This window comes from Bos taurus, chromosome 3 (assembly GCF_002263795.3).
Source record: "Bos taurus isolate L1 Dominette 01449 registration number 42190680 breed Hereford chromosome 3, ARS-UCD2.0, whole genome shotgun sequence".
In the NCBI taxonomy this organism is placed as follows: domain Eukaryota; kingdom Metazoa; phylum Chordata; class Mammalia; order Artiodactyla; family Bovidae; genus Bos; species Bos taurus.
The window spans coordinates 14,042,533-14,070,245 of NC_037330.1; the positions used below are offsets into that span (position 1 = coordinate 14,042,533).

A 27,713-nucleotide genomic window follows, 5' to 3' on the forward strand; every position below is an offset into this window, starting at 1 on the left:
TCACAACAATTTGGAGGCTGCTTTACCCAAGGTAAAAACTAAGACATAAGGACAGGACAACAAAAAAGAAGCGTCCAAACAAAAAAAAAAAAGAGAGAGAGAGAGACCTCACTTAAAAGTAGGAAAAGGTTCAGGGCACACAGTGTCTGTTGGACTGAATATTTTATTTCAACAGACATCCCTGGTTTTAAAAAAAAAAAAGATGGAGGGAGGGGGGGATATCATCACACCCAACAGGGAGCAAAACTCCCATCCAAGAACTCAGAGCCTCTTCTGAGGCATCACTTGAGTCTTTGCTAGCTCCAAGACAGAAAGGAGCTGAATTTTCTAACTTTTGTTAAGAAAAATCTATCAAATATGTTCATTCTCGCAGAGGCGAGGGCTGGGTCCTCAGGGAAAGAGATCCTGGGCTCGGATCAGCTGGGGTCCCAGAGACGAAGCTGGGGGCCGAGCCAGCTGGGCTGCAGGAGATCCAGAGGCAGTCAGGTCCAGAGCCCTAGAATCCGTATTTGGCTTGGGTCTGCCGGCGGCTGAGCTTGTTCTCCGACCAGGTGTTCTTCAGCTCCAGCTCCCGCTCCTTAGCCTGTGCAAGGGAGAGGGGAAGGGGAGAGTCACACCAAGGCTCTAAGAAACAAGCTTCTCTTGCCTCTGTGTGCTTCCCAGTTTAAAGTCTTTCTGCCATCAAAACAATTATGAGGAAAAAGTAAATCCCTTGAAGGATTTAATTTTCTTATTCAAGCAGAAGGGGAGGACCCTCAGAAAGCAAAGGAATAGGGTTCAAGCAGAATTTCCAGAATGCTGGTCCTGGGACTTCCCTGGTGGTCCAGTGGCTAAGACTCCATGCTCTCAACGCAGGAGGCCAGAGTTCAATCCCTGGTCAAGGAACTAGACGCCACATGCTGCAACCAAGAAGCTGCATGCCACAACTAAACCCTGCATGCGCAACGAAGGCCTGTTGTAGTCAAATACATAAATAAATATTAAAAAAAGAATGCTGGTCCTTCCTCAGCTAGATTTAAAACGGAAATGCTCAAATGGGAAATGGACAAATGAGAACTTGAATTTGGCGTCTGAAAGGAACACAATCCGCTGCCTTGGATACCTAACAAGCCACGTGGGGGAAGACAGCGTTGAAGACCTGGACAGGTCCAAATAGGACACCTACCAACAGTAACTTAGTCTGGAGCCGCTGTGTCGCTGTTGTGTTGAATACAGTATATATGGCACCCGAGAAATTCACACCACTTTAGAGCACAAATTGAAGCTGAAAAACTGACTGGAAGGTACAAGAATTGATGCTGTCCCCTCCTGACTGTGGCAGCTCCTAGCTCTAGACTGCATTCTGGGAATGTACAAACGCCACCCTAGAAGAGGGGCTCCTCAACCCCACCCCCACCTACTCCCCTGGGTGGAGGAGGGTGCTGAGAGTTCAGATTTAAAAAAAGACCCTACAGGGGAACAGCAAGCAAAAAATAATTTAAAAATAAAAACAAAAAATTTAAAGACACTACCCTTAAATTCTTTCCCTACAAATAACAAGATAGGGTAAGGGTACAAAGGAGTCAATGAAAAAGAAGGTGAAAATATGATAAGAACAATGAATGCAAGTTCTGGCACTGAAATCGCCAACCAGCATATACACTATCTGAAAATGACCAGGAAAGAGTCTCACTCCTTCTGTACTTTTGACAGCATTTAGTACACTAGATCTCAAAAAAATATTTAATGACACAATAAATATTTGAAAGCTGCCAGGTCCTATCAAATAAATACCAAGAAATATTCCAATTCCAAAAGATATTTTTAGATTATCTGTAAATCTGAATTACTTGCACTGATGTTTCCTGCCACAGAAATGAAGAACACAAAACCAACCTTACCTCCTCATGAGGTGTATGTTCTGCTAAAAGTCTCTGAACCAATTTTTCTTTCGTTTTTTAAATTATCAGATGAACTTGTACTTAAAAGAACCTTATAAGAAACATTTCACCCCCTCTCTTATGTTTTAAATACCTGAATGTTCATTTACAGTTTATTCCAAGCACCTGTACTTGAGTCTTACATGAAGTGAGCCTGAGGCAGAGTAGGATAATTCTGAAGGACACATCCCCACCTAGTGGCCATGTGGAGAACTGCGGAGGGTGCCCGCTGGAAGCAGGTTGTCTGACAGGCTTCCAGCCAAGATCTCAGCCTTCAAATCCCCAGGTTTACAGGGATCCTGCCTAGCAGGCCAGGGCCCTCAGGCCTCTCACCTGATGAATCAGGTACGTAATCTGGTGTTTCCGCCGCTGCTGGCCTGTTGGCTGCTCACCTTTCTTCTGTAAGGGAAGAGAACAATCATTAACACATTGAAAGAAAAGTGGAAGTTTCTCACTTGCCCCAATGCAACAAGGACGGGTATTAAGAAAAAAACTACACAGCCCAAATCCTAGGGGGAAGAAGTCATCTTGGAGCAGTTTTTAAGTCTGTATACTTACAAGATAGTTATTTTTACTAAAGTTATTATGCAAAAATCTCAAGCTCAGAATACTTGCCTACAAGAGTCTGCCAATATACTCATTAGACTGGAAATACTTTGCGGTCAGGGCTGTCTTCTGTATCTTTGGTAACCCACCACCCTCAGCACCAAGAATGGGGCTCTGCCCACAGTGGACAGCTGACACCAGCTTTACCGCCTGCAGTCCATCTAAAGCAGTTCAAAGGTCCAGGTGACCTCCCTCCCTTCTTACCTCCCGCCACCTCCTCTGCCCTTAAGGGCCCCTTCATCTCTGTCCACTTCTCCCCAGTCAGGCCAGATGTCTAGCCTATCTCCTGCCTGCTGCTTACTAAGCTCTCTCCCATCCATCACCTTGGGCTGAAACCCTACTCCCTCATTCTAGTAAGTACCAACAAGCAGCTTCCCTGGAATTAGGTTTTCACAATCACCACGCCTCTCCAATTCTCAGCCTTCACCCATAACTGCGCTGAACCCCTACCCCAACTGTGATGCAAATGATTTACTGTCAGAGTCTGTATTGGTTTGGGCTTTCACTCTGCGGTTTTCCTGTCCTCTGCCAGTGCTAGTCTCAGACTAGAAGCTTCCCAATCAGCCCCACCCAACTCCCAAAACTCCTCTCTGGAGCCTCCTTGGCACTTACGTAATCAATTTGCACCATAATCATTTATACTCAAGTGTCCTTAAAACTCTTTTTCTCAACTACACTCTAAACCTGTCAAGGACAGGAACTGCATCCTTCTCTTCTTTTTTTAAAATATAACTCAACACAATGAGATAGTGGGGAAAATAATAAAAGACTTAAACCTGGGAAAACAGCAGACTCCAATTCCCTGATGCTGTTTAATGTCATTTAATATGACGGTTAAAGATGACAAACATAAATCGTCCAGCTCCATTCCTGGTTCACAGTGAGCACCAACAGCAGCTGTTACTATGTGAGGATGCCTCTCCACCCAGTTAGTGGAGCATGCTCTCCTAAGTGGCTTTTCCGGTAAACAGTGATGGATCTATGCTGATCTAACCACAGTCCTTTGCTCTGTCCTGTATGACCGCCAGCACTCAGTTAAAACAAATGGCTGGGGCTCAGATGGCCATCTGTGGCCAAAAAACAAAGCAAAGAAAATGGGGGGAGAAGGGCATAAAATGCCCGACCTTGGCCTTGCTGGTGCTGGGCTAGAATCCAGGCTCCCCCACATCTTCCCCGCTGTGGCAGGCTCATCAATGTCCACATTTGCTGTACTCAGCTAGTAGGTGAAGAGATGTTCATCATACTGACTGAAGAAAACTAGCACTGAGAAGGTAGGAGAGTGGTGTGGGAACTGTGAGAAATAAAGCATCTGCAAAGACCACAGCTGGGTTCAATAAATAAGAGAAAGAAAGGGGAGAGAAGGGGATGCACACTCAGAACCCAGGACCCCAGGACTTCGGAGGCTCTGTTGTGCCCACACCTCAATGACGTGCTGCACCAGATCCCAACTTAACAGGCTGGAAGGGCGTAGGACAGCAGGAAGGAGCCACACATACTGAGACCTTCCCAACTGCAGGACAGGAAATGGCTCCAGCCGTCCAGTCTCAGCAACCAGACTACCATATAGATAGAGAGCGAAGTGCTGCAAAATTCTGGAAAGTAGAAGCTGTGTCTGGGAGGCTTGGTGTACACGCCAGTACCAAGGGGAACACGTGTTTGCTAAAGGTGTAGGGACAGTAACAATGAGGTGAGGGGTCAGATTCTGCTTTGGGGACTCCCAAGGGGGCCACCCAGTAGACCTTTCTTTCCCACTTACTTTGCTGAATGATTTCATGGTTTTCTCTTCTGTCAATGACTTGGTCATCCACTGCTGGGCCCCACTGAGCTGGTCGTCACCTTTGATCTCCACAAAGTTGATCTCCTCCCTCCCTCGGTTCCTTTTGCCCTGCAGCCGCTTAAACTGGAAAAGGGGGGAGAAATTCAGGAGTCGAGGGTCTGGGTAGGGGATCAGGAGATGTCACCAAGGACCCAGAGTTCATGGAATGATTTTGGGGCTCCCCAATTCCACTGCACCCTTAATTCTCTCTGTGCAGTATGTCCTTTCACCATGCCACCTACCAAGCTGACAGGTGAAAGGCTACTTCTCACAAGCTCTCCTGGCCTCAGGAAAAAGAAGGCCAAAATGTATTCCCAAACGTGAGTGCAGAGATTCACTGGTATGAATTTTACTCAAATTGTGTATAAATTGTATATGCCTAAAAGAACTGCACACTATTTTCAAATTAAGAATTAAAGGTACAAAAACAATCCTAGGATTTCTCTTCTAAAAATCAGTTCTTTTAACATGTCTGTTCTTTCTCATTGGTTCAGTATCACCAAATCAGCAGACCACACACCAGATTAGACATTAGAGGAGAAGGCAATTCGAGATGGAGAGAGAGGAAGCCTCAAAAAAGAGCCTGGCAAAATTTCCAGGAGACTGCTACTCTTTGCCCTTCCTCCGAAAGAAAAAAAAAGTATCACACTGTTAAGTCACCAGAAGATGTGCTGAGGAGTGTAGGTGAAGAGGAATTAAATTCAAGAACACTTGGAAATCTGCAGTGAAGCCTAGGTTGTGGTCTGAGCATCAGCAAGGCCTCTCTCTACCCATAAGGAGCTGACTTTTGCCACTGGATAAGTTCCCTGCTGCCTCCTAGGCTTAGAACAAAAAGGGCCTAACTACTGAACTTGTCAAGGAGGACATACACAGGAAAGTGGACGAACACAGGACGAACCACAGGCAGAAGTTTACAAAGTTTCTGTGAAAAGGTGAGGAGAATGTTATTTTTATAAGACCTTGCATCCCCTATTTCTCCAACCCACTCCTGGTAGGCTGCGGCCTCCCTACAGATGGAATACTTTATCTCCTGAACATGCCTGGACGGTCGCAGAACACGAGGTTTTTATCTTCCCTTGTGCCGAGTTGGGGAGAGGCTCAGCAATAGGGAATAATACAGTGATGTGAAACACAAGGTTATTTACTGTGGCTGCTGTTCCCTCCCCAAAATTCACTCTCCCCGTCTCTGTCAGTATGATTGAACCCAACATTTTGGCTGGGCATAGTACCACCCAATGAAAAGACTACTGCGTTCTCTTGCAACTAAATACGGCCATATGACAGGTTCTAGTCAGTAAGATAGAAGGAAAAGTATTCTCAGGAACTTTCAGGAAGTCTCCTAAAGGGGGAGGTGACTTTCTGTTTCCACTCTGCTGCCTGGTGTGCAATAATGATGGCAGTGGCCTTAGCTACATTCTTATTTTATCGAAGGGGGCTGGATCTTGACAACTTTTTGAAGCTGCCATACCAGCCTTGGCCTGCCTACCTCTAGCCTTCTTTTATAAAGGAAAAAGTTAACCTCCCTTACATATGCCATTATTACCTGAAGTTTCTCAATTATATGTTCAAACCGAATCCCAAATGAATACAGCTTTTTTGCTTTTTTTAAAAAAAAAGAATTTCCTTTAGCTTCAGACTTGAAACCTGGTGTCTAGGGGTCAAAGATGGTCACTTTGGCTTTATTAACTTACTGCTTCGTCATCAATGAAGGACGCATCTGGGGCAATTTCCTGGGGGGAGACCAGAGCCGGGTCCTGTGCGGGATAGTAGCCACCACTGTAATAATCCTGTAGTCAAGGAGGAGAGAAAACACACCAGCTGAGGGCACAGTGCAGAGAACGGAGAAAACCTCATCCAAGAGGCAGTGGTGATACTCACACCACAGACCCCTCAAGCGGACCAGCCAAAGCACAGATCCTAAGGACCTACCCTACAACTCAAGAACCAGAGTTTTTTCTGATCTACACCATCCAGACAGATGGATTTTTTTTCTAGGGAAGAGATACAAGAAATAAAGACATTCTCTCCTGCTTCAATTCACAGCCTGCTCCCTTAGCTGCTTCCCCAGCATGACTCCTACTGCTGACCTCTACCGTGCCTCAGCCGGTCTCCTCCTGCTCAGAAGACCCCAGGACGCTCCAGTGTGAGCAGAGAGGAGAAGGCATGAGGCATGCTTCCTGCTCCTCGTTGGATCTAGCAGCCCTGGGCACGGGGGACTCCCTCCCCTAGCAGGCAGGGAGGTTGCAGATCTCTGATAAAAATAAACCACCATAAGGGTGGTATGGAATTGACAAAACTGGGAACAAACCAGGTTTGCATTACCAGATTTTCAGTTCAGGAATTGATGACGCCCCTTTAGAGGTGAGCTGGCCAGATGTTGCTGTGGACCGTGGAGGAACAGGGGTGAAGGCAAGGGCAAGGCCCCTACTGTGGCCAACTCAGGCAACTGCAGGGCTGAGAAACTATTTCCTCCCTGCCTGCACTTTTTCCTAATTCTTCCACTTTTGCCCAAAACTCCAAGAAATGCTCCTCTAAGAACATTCATTTTATACGTGAAAAATAAGGTTTAATATTAAATCAAAATAATACATTAAAAAACAGAATAATTAAAGCATTAATTTTCATTTAAAGTATTGACAAAAAACATACATTTAAATTGAAGGGCCCCCTAGAGTAATTAGAGTGCTTTAATTTGCACTGACTGCCTTCATGGTATCTGTAACTGCATACAAAATCCCAACTGTTATTCATTGGCTGGATATAAACCAGTGGTTTCTTACATTTTTCTCTTTCTTTGCTAATGAGGTCAAAACATTCATCTTCCTCCTTCCAACAACACTGAGGGGAGACACACTGTCCCTGGTCAGTCTACAGGACACAGCAAGGCTTAATGGCAAATAGTTTTCAAAGTCTTTGATCAGAACAGAGAGCCCTCAAAGTCCACCTACCATGGGTCCCTACGCAGGCCTAGATTGTAGACAAGAGTAACAATGACCACTCAGAGAATCACTGAAGTCTTGAAACCATCACACACTAGCAGGAAAACTTCCTAAGGCTGCCCAGCCACAGCTGCCTCTGATCAACAACCACCATGGCTGTGAGTCCCCGGACTCCTGCGAGCCCTCTCCATCTAAGCAAGCTCTGACCACTGGAAGTCTGTCTTAAACTACTCACAACCTGGCCTCATTATATTCTCACCCTCTGAAGCCCTGGAGAACAATTTAAACAGCTCTTCCACATAACATTTGAATACAATTTCTCATAACCATTTACTGAGCATTTGCTATGTTACCAGTGTAACCCTTGTAGCAACCCTGAAGTTCTATCATTCTCCCCATCTTAGAGCTGAGAAATCTGAGATTCAGAGGGGCAGATAAGTAATTTGCTCCAACTCACACAGCTTGAGATTCAAAATCTAAACCCCACTTCCTGTCTCTGCCTAAACTATGGTCCCCCAGTGTCTTCTCTCCAGAGACTGACGTTAGTCCTTTGACTTCTCATGTCTCAGTCAAGGCCTCTCACCATTCTCCTATTCCCTTTGCATTCAACTCTCCAGACTCCCTCCTCTCCCTCCCCACTTGCTATGTTCTCAGCACTCCCCACCTCCAGAACTCTCCTTGGACTCACTGCTATCGAGTCGTCTATGCCAAAGCTCTCACATCCTCCTCACCCACATGTGCAGAAGTTACCCGGGATCTCTAGGATTAGAGACTGCTCTTCTTCCACTTTCTCCCTATACCTCTCATCAGCTCCTACAATGACATTTTGTGTTCAGAATAAAGGGATTAATTGTGTGGTTCAACCTGTCAGGCTTCGAGACTTCGGCAATTTTAGATCAGTATGGTTCAGCATAAATGCATAATGTTTTGAGACCCGATAAGGAAAACCAAGACACCAGAAGACTCATTAATTCAGCCAAAGTGATGCCAGAGAGGCCGATCACAGGCTCAAAACTCTCCCGGACTGCCAAACTCCAATATTCCCTGGCCTGCCCTCCATGCCGCCTACCCACCTGATAGTAAGCACCAGCGGCATTGGCATCGCCATATGTGGAAAACTGATTGTAGCTGTAGTCATCCCCAGGCTTAGGCATCCAAGGGGCCCCACTTGAGCCTGCTGCCATCTTGAATTCCAAGGGGGCATTGGCTGCATCGTCCTGGAAGGCCGGCTCTGGTTCTGTGCCTGGAGGCAGCTCTTCGGGGACAGTGGGAACGGGGTAAGGGTATGGCTCAACTCCAGGCGGCTCGGCCTTCTCAGGGAGGGAGAAAAAGTTCTCAGGGGCTACTTCCTCATCACTGTCGTCCTCCTCCTGCGTGATCTGCTTTGTCACCTGCAGGGCAGCACTCTTGGCGGCAGCCTTGATAGCTGAGGGCGACGGAGTGGTGGTTGTGGTGCCCACAACGGGGGCAAGAGAAGAGGACTTGGTCTTAGAAGCTTGCCTGGAGGGCTTAGTGTCAGAGGAGCCATCCGAGGGTTTCCGGGAGAAGGCATGGGGCAGGAGCAACCTGTTAGTCTCTTTCACAGTCAGGTTTTTAGGTTGGGGAAGCAAGGCGGACAAGCCAGCCCCCTCACTGGATCCCTGGTGACCCAAGTTTGGGTAAGGAGGGAAGAAAGGTGGCAAGTGAGGTGTTATGATACATGCTACTGACATTAAGAACAAGCATTACAGTTACATGCTCCAGCCTAAAATCTTACCAGCCCTGTTCTGTCTGACCTTTGCCCACTAAGGTCATCCAAAGTGACTGGACTCCTCCTACCTCAGGCCCTTCTACTGTCCACTTCTCCCAGCTCCTCTATCACAAAACCTTTCCTGATTTTTTTTTTTTTTTTTTTGCTAATATGATACATTTAGTAAATACATTGTCTTTCTTCTCCAAAAGCCCAGGGCTCTCTCCAGCTTATCAATGAACATCTCTCAATATCTTGAAGGTTCCTCTTAAGCATGGCAACTCCCTGCTTCCTTTGGATTGCCACTCAAAGTCAATAGCAAGGCTCTGTCCTAAAAAGACATTCATACATCCCGCCCAAAGTTCCCTCCCTGCCCAAGGAAAGCCCTAGAGATGTGGTATATCCAGCTTGTTTATGCCAGTCAAGCATTTAACTTATCAATTTGTAAGCTAACTGGCTCAGTCCATCCAGAGTTGCTGTTACTCATAAGAATCTTTCGGATTCTGCTTTATGTGAAACAAGGCCAGCTGGCCTACCTGTAGGGCTGAGGGAGGCACTGGTTTGAAAAAGGAGATGGAGTTAGTGTCACTTATGGACGCTGTGTTACTGTCCTGGAGTAACCATGTACTTCAGCACTCTCGGCCAAGAAATGCCCAGAGTGAGTAAACTAGGGCTTCTGAATCGAGCAGTCCAAGCAGAACTGTTCACCCAGAAAATGGGCTCTTCTCCCTGCTGTCTGTGTTCACAGACTTAGGTCATTCTATCCTGGCAGACGCCAAAGGCTCAGGCTCATAAAAACCAGACTGAGATGGAAGATGGAGCACATACATCCTTCAGGCTCCCTTCGAAGCGTGTGACTTCTTAGCCACATCTGGGATCATGGCTACATCCCTCTGCAGTGCTTGGTCCACACTCTGCCTCATCAGCTCAGAGGTTCTCTATGCATGCATCTCTTCCTACCGTCTGGAAGGCTGCTCTTTACTCCTAGAGTGCGTTCTGAGCCAGAGTCCTCCACCTCTTTAGTTGCCAGTTCACTTCCTCCAGGAAGCCATTCTGACAACAGGCGACAACTGGCTTCATTCAGTCTCAGCAAGTGAGTGTCTTTCATGATTCTTCCTCCGTATCCCACTACAGACATGGACACGGCATCACTCTCATCAGTTATCTAACTTCCATGTGAATTTGTCCTTCCAGGACCTCCCAACATGGGATATGACACCTTAACAGACTCAGGGAAGGGGCAACCTCAGGATCATGTACTGAATTAGGAGACAACGACCTTACAAAGCAAGAGCCGCTTTTGCTCTTCCTGAGACATACAATTGACATGAGGTCAGAGGGCGTGTAAATCACTGAGTGTGGAGCTGAATAGGAAGAAATTCCTGGGAGGCAGAATAGAGGCCCTGGGACAGGGGAAACAGGAAATGGCAGTGTGAGCATCTCCCAGCACTGTCTGGTTAAGGACTTCTGGTCTTTATGACAAAGCAGCGGCTGAAGGCTGCAGGCAAGAGCATGGACTCAACAGTCAGACCGCCTCAGCCTGACCTCAGCTCTGTCCCCATGAGTTGTCTGACCCTGGGCAAGTTCCTCAAGGTCTCATTCTCCTCATATACAATACAGGAATGACAGTAACACTCTGATTTAGGTACTATTAAGAGGATAAAATCAGTTAAACACTGGTATAGCACTTGGTACTATTTAAGTTTCTTTTCCAGGTTAAAAATAAGACTGGGAGAAGATGGATAATTTTAAAGTTCAGATGTCCCATAACACCATTTTGACCAATCCATTTATTCTACTGTTCCTAAATAATCCTTTTACCTGAAATGTAATAAATCAAACTGAGTTCCAATTCATCTCCCTACCACGCCTGTCCTCTAGGAGAGGCGACGCCAGCACACTAAAGTCAGTGAACAGTGAGGGGAGGGGAGAAAAGCACAAGGTCTGATGTTACCTGGAAAACAAAACTACACTCAAATAGGCAGTCCTCAGTATCAATATCTGCATTTGCTCAAGCTTGATTTGGAAACTTCCCATCTTCCAGGAAGCAATATGGGAAGAAATGGCTTCTGTCACAAAGCTTACCTGAAGGACAGTTTTCTTCTTTGTGGGTTCATCTTCCTCAGAATCTGACTAAGAGAAAAAGAAACAAAGTAAGGCCTCGCTGTTTAAGGACAATAGGGAAAGCACTCACCTTAAATGAAGCAGAAATAAAGGCCTGGACAACAGTGGCTATCATCTTGTCTGGGCCCTTCCTCTGTGTGAGGGATGTATCTCCCAGGACCAGCCAAACAGCTTCAGAGAATGAGGCAGGCATTGACCTCCCCTGGTCACTCATTCTCAAACCCCCAGACCTGTTCCAGAGCCTTTTGCATCAATTTTGTCCTTTAAATTAAGACTACTTCCTCTCATTCAGTCTTTGGTGGAAAGAAAAAGCTATACCCATTCTTCTTCCTATAAATCTGTCCACTAGAAGATAAATGGCATTTGGCCCACAATCTCACCCAATCTCAGCTTCACTTCTAAAACCACTTATATAGACTACATAACCACAGGGCCGGGGCACTCCTATGGGATTAAGTGGTGTGTTAACTACTCTTCTATGAGACATTAAAGGTCAAAGCCATTGGAGAAATCCATTCCTCTCCAAGTATGATCTATTGTTTAAGTATGCCAGACAGAGTCGTTCACGTCCAGGAAGAAGGCAAGTAAATGATGACTGTGAGAATTTGGGGCAAGAAGGGAGGTCCCTCTGTGTTATCCCTCTGATTCATCAGGATTGTTTCTAAAACAAGCTCTCACACTGAAAAATGGCCGAACTTTTAGTTCAACATCAGCTCCTCAGCCATCTTCAACTATCAGAAAGATGCAAGGCATATGAAAAACGAGCTGTAACATTTTATTTTAAAAAATTAATATCCAAACTGAGAACTTTAAAAGTTTTGCATTTGTTGTTAAGACCCTGGTTTGGGGCACCTGTAAATAAAGGTGATTAGGCAGAAATCTAAGATCCTTTCCATCCCCAAGATTTTAAACAAGTAAAATTCTCTGCCTATTTTTTTCAACTGAACCTCATATGTCACAAGTTCCCCACAGGATTCATCTGCTACAAGGACCTTTTGGTCATCATTACTCAGAACCTAGTGTATGCAAGACACTGTGCCAGGCACTATAGACACGGCTCCAACTGGTGTCCTGTGGCTGGGCTATATATATACTACGATGCTATTCATCCACTCAGGCAGCAGGACAGGACTTGCAGCAGGCGGAGTCCTGGCCCACTGATTTCCAGAGGCACAGCCTGGACTACTTTCTCCACTGTGCTTCAAAGAGTTTCTTATATACCAAGACATGGAAAAAGTACCAGCCCTCAAGAAACTTGAGTCCAGTAAGAAGAAAGACAAGTACCCAAATAATTGTAATAAAAGCAGTTAAGGATAAGGGCATCAACTGTGACTCCAAAATCTCCTCAAAGAACCGGCCAAGCCTCCACGTGTACTTCTTCCACGGAAGTCCCCCACCTTGTCACTCCTCCTGCAGGGTCCTGGATGACTGCCACCTCTCACTCTCCTGTCAGTGTGCACTCTGCTCCTCCTGACCTGAAACTCTGAAGTCTTCCTAAAGCAGCTCACCTTGCTCTCCTCACTGTGTCCCTGTGTTATTTATTGTCTGGGGTGGCATCAGGCTAACAATGATTCATCTGTGCTTGCTCTGTAAATCCTGCATTTTTCATGTGCATATATACTTGCCTTACTAGAACTAACACCCAAAAAAGAAGTCCTTTTCATTATGGGGCACTGGAATGCGAAAGTAGGAAGTCAAGAGACAGCTGGAGTAACAGGCAAATTTGGCCTTGGAGTACAAAATGAAGCAGGCCAAAGGCTAACAAAGTTTTGCCAAGAGAACATTCTGGTCATAGCAAACACCCTCTTCCGACAACACAAGAGAAGACTCTACACATGGACGTCACCAGATGGTCAACACCGAAATCAGATTGATTATATTCTTTGCAGCCAAAGATGGAGAAGCTCTATACAGACAGCAAAAACAAGACGGGGAGCTGACTGGCTCAGATCATGAACTCCTTATTGCCAAATTCAGACTTAAATTGAAAAAAGTAAGGAAAACCACTGGACCATTCAGGTATGACCTAAATCAAATCCCTTATGATTATACAGAGGAAGTGACAAATAGACTCAAGGGATTAGATCTGATAGACAGAGTGCCAGAAGAACTATGGATGGAGGTTCATGACATTGTATAGGAGGCAGTGATCAAGACCATTCCCAAGAAAAAGAAATACAAAAAGGCAAAATGGTTGTCTGAGGAGGCCTTACAAATAGCTGAGAAAAGGAAAGAAGCAAAAGACAAAAGAGAAAAGGAAAGATATACCCATTTGAATGCAGAGTTCCAAAGAATAGCAAGGAGAGAGATAAAGCTTTCTTGGTGATCAATGCAAAGAAATAGAGGAAAGCAATAGAACGGGAATGACTAGAGATCTCTTCAAGAAAATTACAGATACCAAGGGAACATTTCATGCAAAAATGGGCACAATAAAGGACAGAAATGGTATGGACCTAACGGAAACAGAAGATATTAAGAAGAGGTGGCAAGAATACACAGAAGAACTATATAAAAAAGATCTTCATGACTCAGATAACTATCATGGTGTGATCACTCACCTAGAACCAGACATCCTGGAATGCGCAGTCAAGTGGGCCTTAGGAAGGATCACTAGGAACAAAGCTAGTGGAGGTGATGGAATTCCAGTTGAGCTATTTCAAATCCTAAAAGATGATGCTGTTAAAGTGTACTCAATATGCCAGCAAATTTGGAAAACTCAGCAGTGGCCACAGGACTGGAAAAGGTCAGTTTTCATTCCAATCTCAAAGAAAGGCAATGCCAAAGAATGTTCAAACTACTGCACAACTGCACTCATCTCACACGCTAGCAAAGTAATACTCAAACCAAGTGAGGCTTCAACAGTACGTGAATCGAGAACTTCCAGATGTTCAAGCTGGATTTAGAAAAGGTAGAGGAACCAGAGATCAAACTGCCAACATCCACTGGATCATCAAAAAAGCAAGAGAGTTCCAGAAAAACATCTACTTCTGCTTTACTGACTACACCAAAGCCTTTGACTGTGTGGGTCACAACAAACTGTGGAAACTTCTTAAAGAGATGGGAATACCAGACCACCTTACCTGCCTCCTGAGAAATCTGTATGTAGGTCAAGAAGCAAATTAGAACTGGACATGGAACAACGGAAAATGAGGTTGGAAAATGAGTACGACAAGATTGTATATTGTCACCCTGCTTGTTTAACTTATATGCAGAGTACATCATGCAAAATCCTGGGCTGGGTGAAGCTCAAGCTAGAATCAAGACTGCAGGAAGAAATATCAATAACCTCAGATATGCACATGACACCACCCTTATGGCAGAAAGCGAAGCGGAACTAAAGTGGAGACTGAAAAAGTTGGCTTAAAACTCAATTCAAAAACCTAAGATCGTGGCATCCAGTCCCATCACTTCATGGCAAACAGATGGGGAAACAATGGAAACAGTGAGAGACTTTATTTTCTTGGGCTCCAAAATCCCTGCAGATGGTGACTGCAGCCATGAAACTGAAAAGACGCTTGCTCCTTGGAAGAAAAGCTATGACCAACCTAGACAGCATTTTAGAAAGCAGAGACATTACTTTGCTGATAAAGGTCTGCCTAGTCAAAGCTATGGTTTTTCTAGTAGTCATGTATGGATGTGAGAGCTGGACCATAAAGAAAGCTGAGTGCCGAAGAATTGATGCTTTTGAACTGTGGTATTGGAAAAGACTCTTGAAAGAGTTCCTTTGACTGCAAGGAGATCCAACCAGTTCATCCTAAAGGAAATCAGTCCAGAATATTCATTGGAAGAACTGATGCTGAAGCTAAAGCTCCAATACTTTGGCCACCTGATGCAAAGAAATGACTCCTTAGAAAAGACCCTGATGCTGGGAAAGATTGAAGGCAGGAGAAGGGGATGACAGAGGATGAGATGGTTGGATGGCATCACTGACTTGATGGACATGAGTTTGAGCAAGCTCCAGGAGTTGGTGATAGATAGGGAAACCTGGCGTGCTGCAGTCCATGGAGTTGCAGAGTCAGACACGACTAAGCGACTGAACTGAACTGATCCGTGAAAATGCAAAAAATGTATACTAACTAAAATTTTTTAACAGAATTCAAGAATTATTATTCTCTCTGGTCTGCCAAGAGGTCAAACACAATCCAAGAAAAGCCTTAAGCCCCAAACACCCAAGCATTTTTGACCTTTTCTCTCTGTTCCAAACTCCACTGCCTCAGGGTTTACTGACCATTTCCCTTTTCTTTTTTTTCCCCTCACTCCTCCTTCCCTTGTTTTTTGACTATGAAGACTTTCTCCTTTTCAGCAGACCACACAGAACCACCTTACTGTGGGGTACACAAGGCTGTCATGAAGTCCCCTAGGCATGTTTAAACTTTAACATCTTAGGCAATATGTCCAATGGAAACAATCTGAAAAGAAAATGTTATCAAGTTTAAGACGATTACATTCATAAAACCATACAAGCATATTTTTATTTTTCAGATCTGTGACAAACAAAAAGTGGCTACTGTGAAATTGTAGGCAAACTGTCCTATGGCTAATAGAATTGAAGGCCAGATCAGCTGGGGGAAGAAAATTTAATTTTTCCTTAAATGTCACAGACTGTTTCCATTACACTGTCAACCTAAGTTTAAAGCTTAAAAGCACACACACGAAAAACTGTACAAAGATTTTAAGAACACCTTATTAATTCCGGATTTAGAGGACTGCTACGGTTACTCACAATCATCCTTCTCTCTTTGAACATCTTGTACTAATCTACTGAGCCCCATTATAAATCATCTCATGATGGGCACAAATAGGACTCCCTAAAACAGAACACTAAGACCCTCAAAAAATGTGCTGAACCCCTAAGCCCTTCTTAAGACTATTCATCTTTGAGAGAGGGGCAGAAATAAATCTTTACCTCTTAAAGCTGACTAACAGGGCTCTGAGACATTCAGTACCACACCTGGGCCACAGAGGAAGTCCAGGGCCCTTGGGAGAGCAGGGAAGCAGAATGAGAACCACTCGCCCTCTGAGTTAACTTTAGCCAACCAAAGAGGCTGGAAACATGGAACTCACTGGTTCATTATGGGAAAGAGGCTGAGAGGCCACTCAAAGGACTTACGGGCATGTGTGGGCTTGGATGAAAACAGGAAACCAAAGAAAGCTCAGCAAGGAGTTATCCAAATACCTCACACACAAAAATAAATTTCAGTTCAGAGTACTATAAAGGAGGAGATGAGTAATCCAAGATGTGCCATATATCTACCAGTCATGGGGTCAGGGGCTCTCTTAGAGAATTTAAAAGGAAAATTAATTCAGCTTCTATCAGGAACCAACTGGAGGCAACAGGATCAGCCTAAGCACAGTATTTAGACACAACGAGAACTTCCTTGATGGTGAAAGGTACATGACCACACTGGGGTTTTTTTCCCCTTTATCATGGTAAAGCATATATAACATAAAATGTATCATTTTAACCATTTATAAACATACAATTCAGTAGCATTAAGCACATTCATAATATTGTATAACCATCACCACTATCTGTCTCCAGAACTTCTCCTCATCCCAAACAGTAACTCTGTACCTACTAACAATAATTCCCCATTCCCCAGTAACCTCTATACTACTTTCAATCTCTTCATTTGCCTACTCTAGGTACCTCATACAAATGGAATCATATAATGTGTCCTTTTGTGTCGAGCTTATCTTACTGAGCATGTCTGCAAAGTCCATCCATATTGTAACATGTATCAGAACTGCAGTCCTTTTTAAGGTTGAGTAATATTCCACTGTATGTACATACCACTCTTTGTGTATCCACTCATCTGTTGCTGAAAATGTGGGTTATTGCCACCTTTTGGCTACTGTGAACAGTGCTGCTATGAACACTGCTGCTGCTGCTAAGTCGCTCTAGTCGTATCCGACTCTGTGCGACCCCATAGCCGGCAGCCCACCAGGCTCCGCCGTCCCCGGGCTTTTCCAGGCAAGAACACTGGAGTGGGTTGCCATTTCCTTCTCCAATGCATGAAAATGAAAAGTGAAAGTAGCATACAAGTATTTGTTTGAGTCCTGTTTTCAATTATTTTCACCTAGGAGTGAAACTGCTGGATCATTCTAATTAACTTTTTGAGAACCCACCAAACTGTCCTCCACAGGACTATATTAAAAGGTCAACTCCTAGAGTGCTGAAGACCAGCGAAAGGCGATCTAAGTGGGTCTGTGTCATCTGACCCAGAGAGGATGATGATGCTAGAGATACAGGAGCACCCAGGGCTGGAAGAAGTAGGCTGGGCCAGAAAAGGCATTCCCAGGTTTTCGAGACACAAACTGGCCGTGTCTCTTAAGAAGGAAGTGCTGCATTTCTTTTTGGCCTCCTAAGAGCCTGCGCCTCAGTGGCCACCACTGTCCTCTCTGTTCCAGCTGCCAAGAGTGACAAGACACACACCGCCCGAGACTGCTGAGCAAGAACGGAAACAGACATTTCCCATTAGGCCAGGCCCAGCGGGATCTGCTCACTCCCCATGGCAGCTCCCTCTTATCTCCCAGGCTCTGGTTCTGACAGACTCCCTTTCCAAAAAGCAATCACTAGTTGCCAGGGCCAGAGGCCAAGAAGGAAATCTGAGCCCAAGCACAGACCACCGCCCCACCACCAACCCCCCAGGCTCCAAACTCTAATCACTTACACACTCCTCTCTGCTATTATCCCAATTAGCTGCATTCATCAACGGTTTTCCCCTTTGGTCTCAAATATGTTCTTACATCTGCCCGTTCAGTTAGGGCATCATTTTCGCTTCCACTTTTGCACTCCTCATAGTACCATTTTCCTAGTTCTGGTTGCTCAAGACTCTTCTATCTTTTGATAGGAACTATGATAGAAAATGTGGAAAACTCAGCAGTGGCCACAGGACTGGAAAAGGTCAGTTTTCATCCCAATCCCAAAGAAAGGCAATGCCAAAGAATGCTCAAACTACCACACAATTGCACTCATCTCACACGCTAGTAAAGTAATGCTCAAAATTCTCCAAGCCAGGCTTCAGCAGTACGTGAACCATAAACTTCCAGATGTTCAAGCTGGTTTTAGAAGAGGCCGAGAAACCAGAGACCAAATTGTCAACATCCGCTGGATCATGGAAAAAGCAAGAGAGTTCCAGAAAAACATCTATTTCTGTTTTACTGACTATGCCAAAGCCTTTGACCGTGTAGATCACAAATGAACTGTGGAAAATTCCAAAAGAGATGGGAATACCAGACCACCTGATTTGCCTCTTGAGAAACCTATATGCAGGTCAGGAAGCAACAGTTAGCACGGGACATGGAACAACAGACTGGTTCCAAATAGGAAAAGGAGTACATCAAGGCTGTATATTGTCACCCTGCTTATTTAACTTCTATGCAGAGTACATCATGAGAAACGCTGGGCTGGAAGAAGCACAAGCTGGAATCAAGATTGCCGGGAGAAATATCAATAACCTCAGATATGCAGATGATACCACCCTTATGGCAGAAAGTGAAGAGGAACTAAAAAACCTCTTGTTGAAAGTGAAAGAGGAGAGTGAAAAGTTGGCTTAAAGCTCAACATTCAGAAAACTAAGATCATGGCATCTGGTCCCATCCCTTCATGGGAAATAGATGGGGAAACAGTGGAAACAGTGGCTGATTTTATTTTTGGGGGCTCCAAAATCACTGCAGATGGTGATTGCAGCCATGAAATTAAAAGACGTTTACTCCTTGGAAGGAAAGTTGTGACCAACCTAGACAGCACATTAAAAAGCAAAGACATTACTTTGCCAACAAAGGTCCATCTAGTCAAGGCTAGGGTTTTTCCAGTGGTCACGTATGGATGTGAGAGTTGGGACTGTGAAGAAGGCTGAGTGCCGAAGAATTAATGCTTTTGAACTGTGGTGTTGGAGAAGACTCTTGAGAGTCCCTTGGACTGCAAGGAGATCCAACCAGTCCATCCTAAAGGAGATCAGTCCTGGGTGTTCATTGGAAGGACTGATGCTGAGGTTGAAACTCCAATACTTTGGCCACCTCATGCAAAGAGTTGACCCATTGGAAAAGACCCTGATGCTGGGAGGGATTGGGGGCAGGAGAAGAGGACGACAGAGGATGAGATGGCTGGATGGCATCACCGACTCGATGGACATGAGTCTGAGTGAACTCCGGGAGTTGGTGATGGACAGGGAGGCCTGGCGTGCTGCAATTCATGGGGTCGCAAAGAGTCGGACACGACTGAGTGACTGAACTGAACTGATGATAGAAAGGAACACAACATACCTGGGAGCAAATACGACTTCTGCTCCTCTCAAACTATGTGATTTTAGCTTTGTTCTCTAAATTCCTATATCCTCACCTGTAAACCAGGGGTAAGGCTTAACTTAGAGAGTCACTGATGTGCCCAGCACAGTGTCAGACACTGCACAGGTGACCCACAGATGTTGGTGCATTCGTCTTTCCCTTTCTATCTAGGGCTAAATCCTAGTTAAATTCACCGCAGTCAACTCTTAACAGAAGTGACCAAAATCAGTGAAATTTCAATTTCATAGCTTCAAATCCTTCACTACCTGGGTAAGCAATTTGAAAGGACGCCTAACACTAATCCAAGTAACTCGGAAATTTCTATTTGCGTTGGAAGGCACATTACATGACAGAAAACCCTTAGAGCAAACGTATTCCTCTAATTTTGCTTTTTTGGTATCCTAATTTTAGAAGTCTGCATCTCCTAAGCCCACAAAATCAGCGGGCTGATTTTCTTAACAACTGTTCAGAAAAAGAACAGTAAGAAGGGAAAAGGAATGATGATTCCCCATTTTATGGATCATTCCTAATTTTTGACTCACATTAAGTCAAAAGCTGACTGAATTTGATATTGAAACGTACACGGAGAGAGAATTTCCCGTGTTCCCTGACTGTGGCTGATCGATGAGCTGACTCAAATCAAACCAATCATAATCTCTCTCCCAGAAAACCAGACCAGAACTAAAACTATAGCTCAGTCTGGGCCAGTCACTAAAAGGAAGGAATGAAAAACCAAGGAGGTATAGGTGGCCCTCTTTCATCCGCAACAAAAGTTAAGAAGTGGAGGAAACTGGTCTGCAGACAAAGAAGAATGAATTAAAGGTGCAAACAGAAGCTGTGTGGGTCCCTGACAGATCTCCAACTCCTGATTCCAGGCCCTTTCCAGGGTACCTCAGTATATTTATGATGTATTTCTACTTATGCTAGCTTGGAGCAGTTTCTGATACTTGTAACCAATTAAATCTAACTAATCCCCAACCTGCTCTACCTTTGTATTCCCCAAATAAATAGCACCACTACCCTCCCAGCTGCCTGAGCCAAAAGGTCAGCCTTGACCCCTCTCCTTCACCCACGCTGCTACTGCTAAGTCGCGTCAGTTGTGTCCGACTCTGTGCGACCCCATAGACGGCAGCCCACCAGGCTCCCCCGTCCCTGGGATTCTCCAGGCAAGAACACTGGAGTGGGTTGTCATTTCCTATTCCAATGCATGAAAGTGAAAAGTGAAAGTGAAGTCACTCAGTCGTGTCTGACTCTTAGCGACCCCATGGACCACAGCCTACCAGGCTCCTCCATCCATGGGATTTTCCAGGCAAGAGTACTGGAGTGGGGTGCCATTGCCTTCTCTGCCTTCACCCACGACATCCAATCAATTCCCTGGTCTTACCACTTCTCCCTCCAAAAAAGACCTGGAACCTCCAATCCTCTCCATCCCCACCACTCCCTTGTCTTACACTGTCTCTACCAGTCTTGCTCCCTCCAGATCTTTTGGCACCCTGTGATCAGAGGGTTCTTGCTCAGACTTAAGGGCTTTTCACTACCCTAGAATTATGTACAAGGGCCTTGGCATCGTATCCAAGGCCCATTATCATCTGGCCTCAATCTCTTTCTCTCTAGCCTCTGCTCTCATCACTACCCCTGCCCACCACGCACTGCAGCCATGGTGCCTTACTAAAGCTCCCCGCAAAGTGTTTGCATTCTCTCATCTCTGGGCTTTTGTACATTCCGTTCCCTCTGCCTGATGTCCTCCTCTTCATCACCCCTTTCTCTGGCTACCTTCTGCTCACTTGTCATATCTCTAAAGTGTAGACATCATCTCCTCCTGAAAGCCTCCCCAACCTCTAAAGTTGATTAGTGCCCCAAAGGAGAGGTCCCGTGGCACCAGCTCTATCATGGTCCTCCTGATTTGACCTTGCCTGTCTCCCCCCACATGGACCATCAGCTCCTTTTACAATAGGGTCTATCATGCTCACTACTGTACTCAGCTCCTGGCACAGAGAATCAGCTCAACAGTGAATGAAGGAATGAACGAGAGTTCAGAGTTAATTGATCCTACTTCAGCACCAAATTCTAAAGGAAAATTATTTAAGGAAACCTAATTCATTCACTTGAAAAGCAGAGACATTACTTTGCCAACAAAGGTCCATCTAGTCAAGGCTATGGTTTTTCCAGTGGTCATGTATGGATGTGAGAGTTGGACTGTGAAGAAAGCTGAGCGCCGAAGAATTGATGCTTTTGAACTGTGGTGTTGGAGAAGACTCTTGAGAGTCCCTTGGACTGTGAGGAGATCCAACCAGTCCATTCTGAAGGAGATCAGCCCTGGGATTTCTTTGGAAGGAATGATGCTCAAGCTGAAACTCCAGTACTTTGGCCACCTCATTTGAAGAGCTGACTCATGAAAAGACTCTGATGCTGGGAGGGATTGGGGGCAGGAGGAGAAGGGGAAGGCAGAGGATGAGATGGCTGGATGGCATCACTGACTCAATGGACGTGAGTCTGAGTGAACTCCGGGAGTTGGTGATGGGCAGGGAGGCCTGGCATGCTGCGATTCATGGGGTCGCAAAGAGTCAGACATGACTGAGCGACTGAACTGAACTGAACTGAACTGAATTCATTCACTCAGATGTTTACTGAAAGCCCAATAAGCACAGGACACAGAGCTTAGAGCCACAGGACCTTAGACCCACAGATATTTCAAAGGCTAAGGTCGCCCTTACCTATTCACCTTAGAACTTTCTTGGGCTACCTTTCCCAGGAATTACATGTTCAGAAAACAAAACACTAACTTGTACAGAACAAAAATGGGAAACTGAACCAGTTAAGGGCTAGGATTTGGTTTTATTCTAATTATCCATCTCACAATTTATCTCAGGAATTTAGCAAATTATACTTACAAAGGAGGGATAGTTAAAAGTCCTCAGAATTTTCCACCACTTCAGCCAGCCTAAATGGAAGATTCTACAGTCTCTACCAGCAACTTTTCCTGATGCTACCTCTGAGGACCTAAAAATGAGTCTTTCAACTGTCACTGTGGAGGGAAGCAAGCTGGCTCAAAGTGCCATCTTCCCCCATATATAGCAATTAGGCTGAAAGGAAATTTGGGAAGAAAACTGTGAAAACAGAATGCCCCCCAAAATGAACCTATTTTCCTCTGTCTTAGGAACTTTCCTTTGTTCCAGGTTAAATCAAGAGCAAACTTAAGTTCCAATGGAGCAAAAGAAGGCTTTTTGGAACCCTAGACTTAGAAATAACAGACTTGGGTAAAAAAGAAGGGGAAAATGATTTGGAAAAAGTTTGGAACAAGGTAGTAAGAGAGATTCTGGAAATACCTTCCATAAAGAATCCATATTCATTTGAATTCATTCACCCAAAATATTTAGATAGTACTCAGTATGTGCCAGGCATTGCTTTAACCACTAGGAATTCAGCAGTGAAAAAAATAAACAATAAGCCCTGTCTTCATGGAGCTTGTATACTAGCAAAAGAGAGAGGCTAATAAAATAAACAGCATGTGAGACGGTCAGTATGTCATCTCATACACAGCAAGGTAATGCTCAAAATCCTCCAAGCCAGGCTTCAATAGTATGTGAACGGTGAATTCCAGACATGCAAGCTGGATTTAGAAAAGGCAGAGGAACCAGAGATCAAATTGCCAACATCCCCTGGATCATCGAAAAAGCAAGAGAGTTCCAAAAAAACATCTACTTCTGCTTTATTGACTATGCCAAAGCCTTCGACTTTGTGGATCACAATAAACTGTGGAAAATTCTGAAAGAGATGGAAATACCAGACCACCTGACCTGCCTCTTGAGAAACCTGTATGCAGGTCAGGAAGCAACAGTTAGAACTGGACATGGAACAACAGACTGGTTCCAAATAGGAAAAGGAGTACATCAAGGCTGTATATTGTCATCCTGCTTATTTAACTTCTATGCAGAGTACATCATGAGAAACGCTGGGCTGGAGGAAGCACAAGCTGGAATCAAGATTGCCGGGAGAATCCATGCGCCCTTTCTTGGTCCTACTTGAGCTTAGTCTCCGGTACCACTGTGCAGACTGGGTCAAGTAGAACCAAGAAAGAAAGAAAAAAAAAAAGATTGCCAGGAGAAATATCAATAACCTCAAATATGCAGATGACACCACCATTATGGCAGAAAGTGAAGAGGAACTAAAAAGCCTCTTGATGAAAGTGAGAGCAGAGTGAGAAAGTTGACTTAAAGCTCAACAGTGAGAAAACTAAGATCATGGCATCTGGTCCCATCACTTCATGGGAAATAGATGGGCAAACAGTGGAAACAGTGAGAGACTTTATTTTCTTGGGCTCCAAAATCCCTGCAGATGGTAACTGCAGCCATGAAATTAAAAGACACTTGCTCCTTGGAAGAAAAGTTATGACCAATCTGCTGCTGCTGCTGCTAAGTTGCTTCAGTCGGGTCCGACTCTGTGTGACCCCATAGACGGTAGCCCACCAGCCTCCCCCGTCCCTGGGATTCTCCAGGCAAGAACACTGGAGTGGGTTGCCATTTCCTTCTCCAATGCATGAAAGTGAAAAGTGAAAGTGAAGTCACTCAGTCGTGTCGGACTCTTATCAACCCCATGGACTGCAGCCTACCAGGCTTCTCCGTCCATGGGATTTTCCAGGCAAGAGTAATGGAGTGGGGTGCCATGGCCTTCTCCATATGACCAACCTAGACAGCATATTAAAAAGCAGAGACATTACTTTGGCAACAGAAGTTTGTCTAGTCAAAGCTATGGTTTTCCCAGTACTCATGTATGGATGTGAGAGTTGGACTATAAAGAAAGCTGAGCGCCGAAGAATTGATGCTTTTGAACTGTGGCGTTGAAGAAGACTCTTGACAATCCTGTGGACTGCAAGGAGATCCAACCAGTCAATCCTAAATGAGATCAGTCCTGAATATGCATTGGAAGGACTGATGATGAAGTGGAAGCTCCAATACTTTGGCCACCTGATGCAAAGAACTGACTCATCTGAAAAAACTCTGATGCTGGGAAAGATTGAAGGTGGGAGAAGGCGATGACAGACGATGAGATGATTGGATGGCATCACCAACTCTATGGACATGAGTTTGAGTAAGCTCTGGGAGTTGGTGATGGACAGGGAAGCCTGGCATGCTGCAGACCATGGGGTTGCAAAGAGTCGGACACGACTGAGCAACTGAACTGAACTAGATGGTGATAAAGTATCTTAGATGGTGGTGCTATGGAGAAAAATAAAAAAGTGGGGTGGGGCGGAGTGGGTGACAAGTTACAACTGAAATAGGTCAGCTAGCAAGTCCTCACTGGGAACCTGTCTTTTAAACCCAGATTTGAAAGAGGTGAGGGAGAGAACATTCAGACATCTGTGGGGAAGAGAACAGAAATAGCCTCCGGGCCGATTTGGAAGTCTGAAAAAAAGCAAGGGCGAAAATAAGCTTCCCTCTGAGGGTTACCAGAGGTGAACAAGGCATGGACCAACTGACCTTTTAGAAGTGAAAGAATGGGAAGAACTCCAGATAACTCTAAAGTATTACCTGCCCCTAGGATGTTCAAGCTGGTTTTAGAAAAGGCAGAGGAACCAGAGATCAAATTGCCAACATCCGCTGGATCATAGAAAAAGCAAGAGAGTTCCAAAAAAACATCTATTTCTGCTTTATTGACTATGCCAAAGCCTTTGACTGTGTGGATCACAATAAACTGTGGAAAATTCTGAAAGAGATGGGAATACCAGACCACCTGACCTGCCTCTTGAGAAATTTGTATGCAGGTCAGGAAGCAACAGTTAGAACTGGACATGGAACAACAGACTGGTTCCAAATAGGAAAAGGAGTACATCAAGGCTGTATATTGTCATCCTGCTTATTTAACTTATATGCAGAGTACATCATGAGAAACACTGGGCTGGAAGAAACACAAACTGGAATCAAGATTGCTGGGAGAAATATCAATAACCTCAGATACGCAGATGACACCACCCTTATGGCAGAAATTGAAGAGGAACTCAAAAGCCTCTTGATGAAAGTGAAAGTGGAGAGTGAAAAAGTTGGCTTAAAGCTCAACATTCAGAAAATGAAGATCATGGCATCCGGTCCCACCACTTCATGGGAAATAGATGGGGAAACAGGGGAAACAGTGTCAGACTTTATTTTTCTGGGCTCCGAAATCACTACAGATGGTGACTGCAGCCATGAAATTAAAAGACGCTTACTCCTTGGAAGGAAAGTTATGACCAACCTAGATAGCATATTCAAAAGCAGAGACATTACTTTGCCAACAAAGGTCCATCTAATCAAGGCTATGGTTTTTCCAGTGGTCATGTATGGATGTGAGAGTTGGACTGTGAAGAAAGCTGAGCGCCGAAGAATTGATGCTTTTGAACTGTGGTGTTGGAGAAGACTCGTGAGAGTCCCTTGGACTGCAAGGAGATCAGCCCTAGGATTTCTTTGGAAGGAATGATGCTCAAGCTGAAACTCCAGTACTTTGGCCACCTCATGCGAAGAGTTGACTCATTGGAAAAGACTCTGATGCTGGGAGGGATTGGGGGCAGGAGGAGAAGGGGAAGGCAGAGGATGAGATGGCTGGATGGCATCACTGACTCGATGGACGTGAGTCTGAGTGAACTCCGGGAGTTGGTAATGGACAGGGAGGCCTGGCGGGCTGTGATTCATGAGGTCGCAAAGAGTCGGACACGACTGAGTGACTGATCTGATCTGATCTGATCTGAGGATGTCTCTTCTATCTCCCAAGTTCTCACTTCAAAAAAGGTCTTCAATTTTTCTGATCCAACATTCAGAAAACAACACAAGCTTGGTTGCCTCTTCTATATGTAAATGGTGAAACTGAAGCATAGGCCTGCAGTTCAGCTAAACTCTGCATCTTCACTCTGTCCTTCACCAGGTAAGATCTTACACATTGGACACCTGTTTCTCATCTGTAAAAATTAGAATGTTATCTCTCACAGTTCTGTGGCAATTCAAGGAAAGGGTCAATGCCTGGCAAATAATCTGTACTCAATAAATACTGAATTTCTTCCCTAACTTCGCTCAAAAATAGAATCCAGGATTCCTATCCTTTCTGCTCAGACCCTGATGCTTTTAAGTTCAGAGGCAAAGCAAAAGATTAGTTCTGAATGTTGGCCAAGGGCTCAGGAATTGTCTCCTGTTACCTCTTCTAATGCCATATTTTATGCTGTTGTGAGTACATCGGGGGTTTGGGGGGGGGGGGGGCGGGGGGAAACTTCGATGAAGATGCAACAGAGGGAATGCAATCAAGGATCCCTGGGCCTGGCCCTGTCAGTGTCAGGGGATGGTATAAGGCCTTTCCGCGGGCAGGTCCAGTTTGGAGAAACACGCAAGGACAAGTACCCTAACTCCCCAAGCCGACAAACTTCAGCTGGACTAATCGCACAGTACCAGGGATCCAGTGGTCTGGAATCAACGGATGCATTTACAGGAGAGAGTCTCCGAGCCTCCACAAGTCCCTCCCACAGCTGAGCCCATGCCCAAACCCAATGGACAGTGGGGGTGCCCTCTCCGGATACTCACATCCCCTTTATGCAACTCTGGCGCCGCAATCTTCACCGGCTCTGTCCTCTTCTTTGGCTTCGGAAGCCCCAGGGGGGGCCCGGCACCGCCGATAGGGGGGGGCAGACTGAGGCCAGGGCCTCGGGGCGAGGGCAGCCCCAATCCGAGCCCCTCCCCAACTCCCGCCGCTTCAGCCGGGCTCACGCCTGGAGGTGGGGGGAAACCTCCCAGGCCGAAGGGCAAGGGGGGAGGAGGCTGGAGCCGGGGGTCGCCGGTGGGTGGGGGCAGCAACAGCGGCGGGGGAAAGGCTGGGGCCAGCATCTGGGGGGGCGGAGGCAGCAAGGCCGGACCCTTGGGTGCGGGAAGAGAAGCGAACAAGCCCCCTAAAGTGGGCCCAGGTGTAGGGGCCGCCGCCTCCTCCTCCTCCTCCGGCTCCGGCTCAGCCTCATCCGGCTCACTTTCATCGCTGCTGGCGTAAGCAACCAGCGACATGGCGCCGCCCGCCTTTGGGGCGCCCTTGCCGGCAGACGAGGCCTACTTGAGACCGGGGATGTCCGGAGGCCTAGTGTGCCCCCCCAACTCGGCGGGGAGGGGAACCAAAAAGCCCGCCTTCTCCGTACTCTAGGGCTAGCCCCGGCAGAAGCCCATGCCCATAGTTGATTTCTACCGAATAAGGCTTCCCTCTTCACTTAAGCTCCTAGTCCCGGGCAACTACACACAGCTAATGGCCGCCGAGTCACTCCGCCTCCTCCTCGCCTCACTAACATAAGAACT

At 45.6% G+C, this 27,713-nt stretch overlaps 1 protein-coding gene across 1 annotated transcript; it reads right to left on the reverse strand.

Annotated features, from left to right (window-relative positions):
• Positions 1–27,713, reverse strand: PRCC (proline rich mitotic checkpoint control factor). Its single transcript, NM_001045961.1, is given in 7 exon segments — positions 1–583; positions 2,253–2,318; positions 4,282–4,425; positions 6,033–6,128; positions 8,354–8,920; positions 11,095–11,142; positions 26,961–27,713. Coding segments are annotated over 7 exon segments (1,479 nt in total). The 5' UTR covers positions 27,432–27,713; the 3' UTR covers positions 1–496.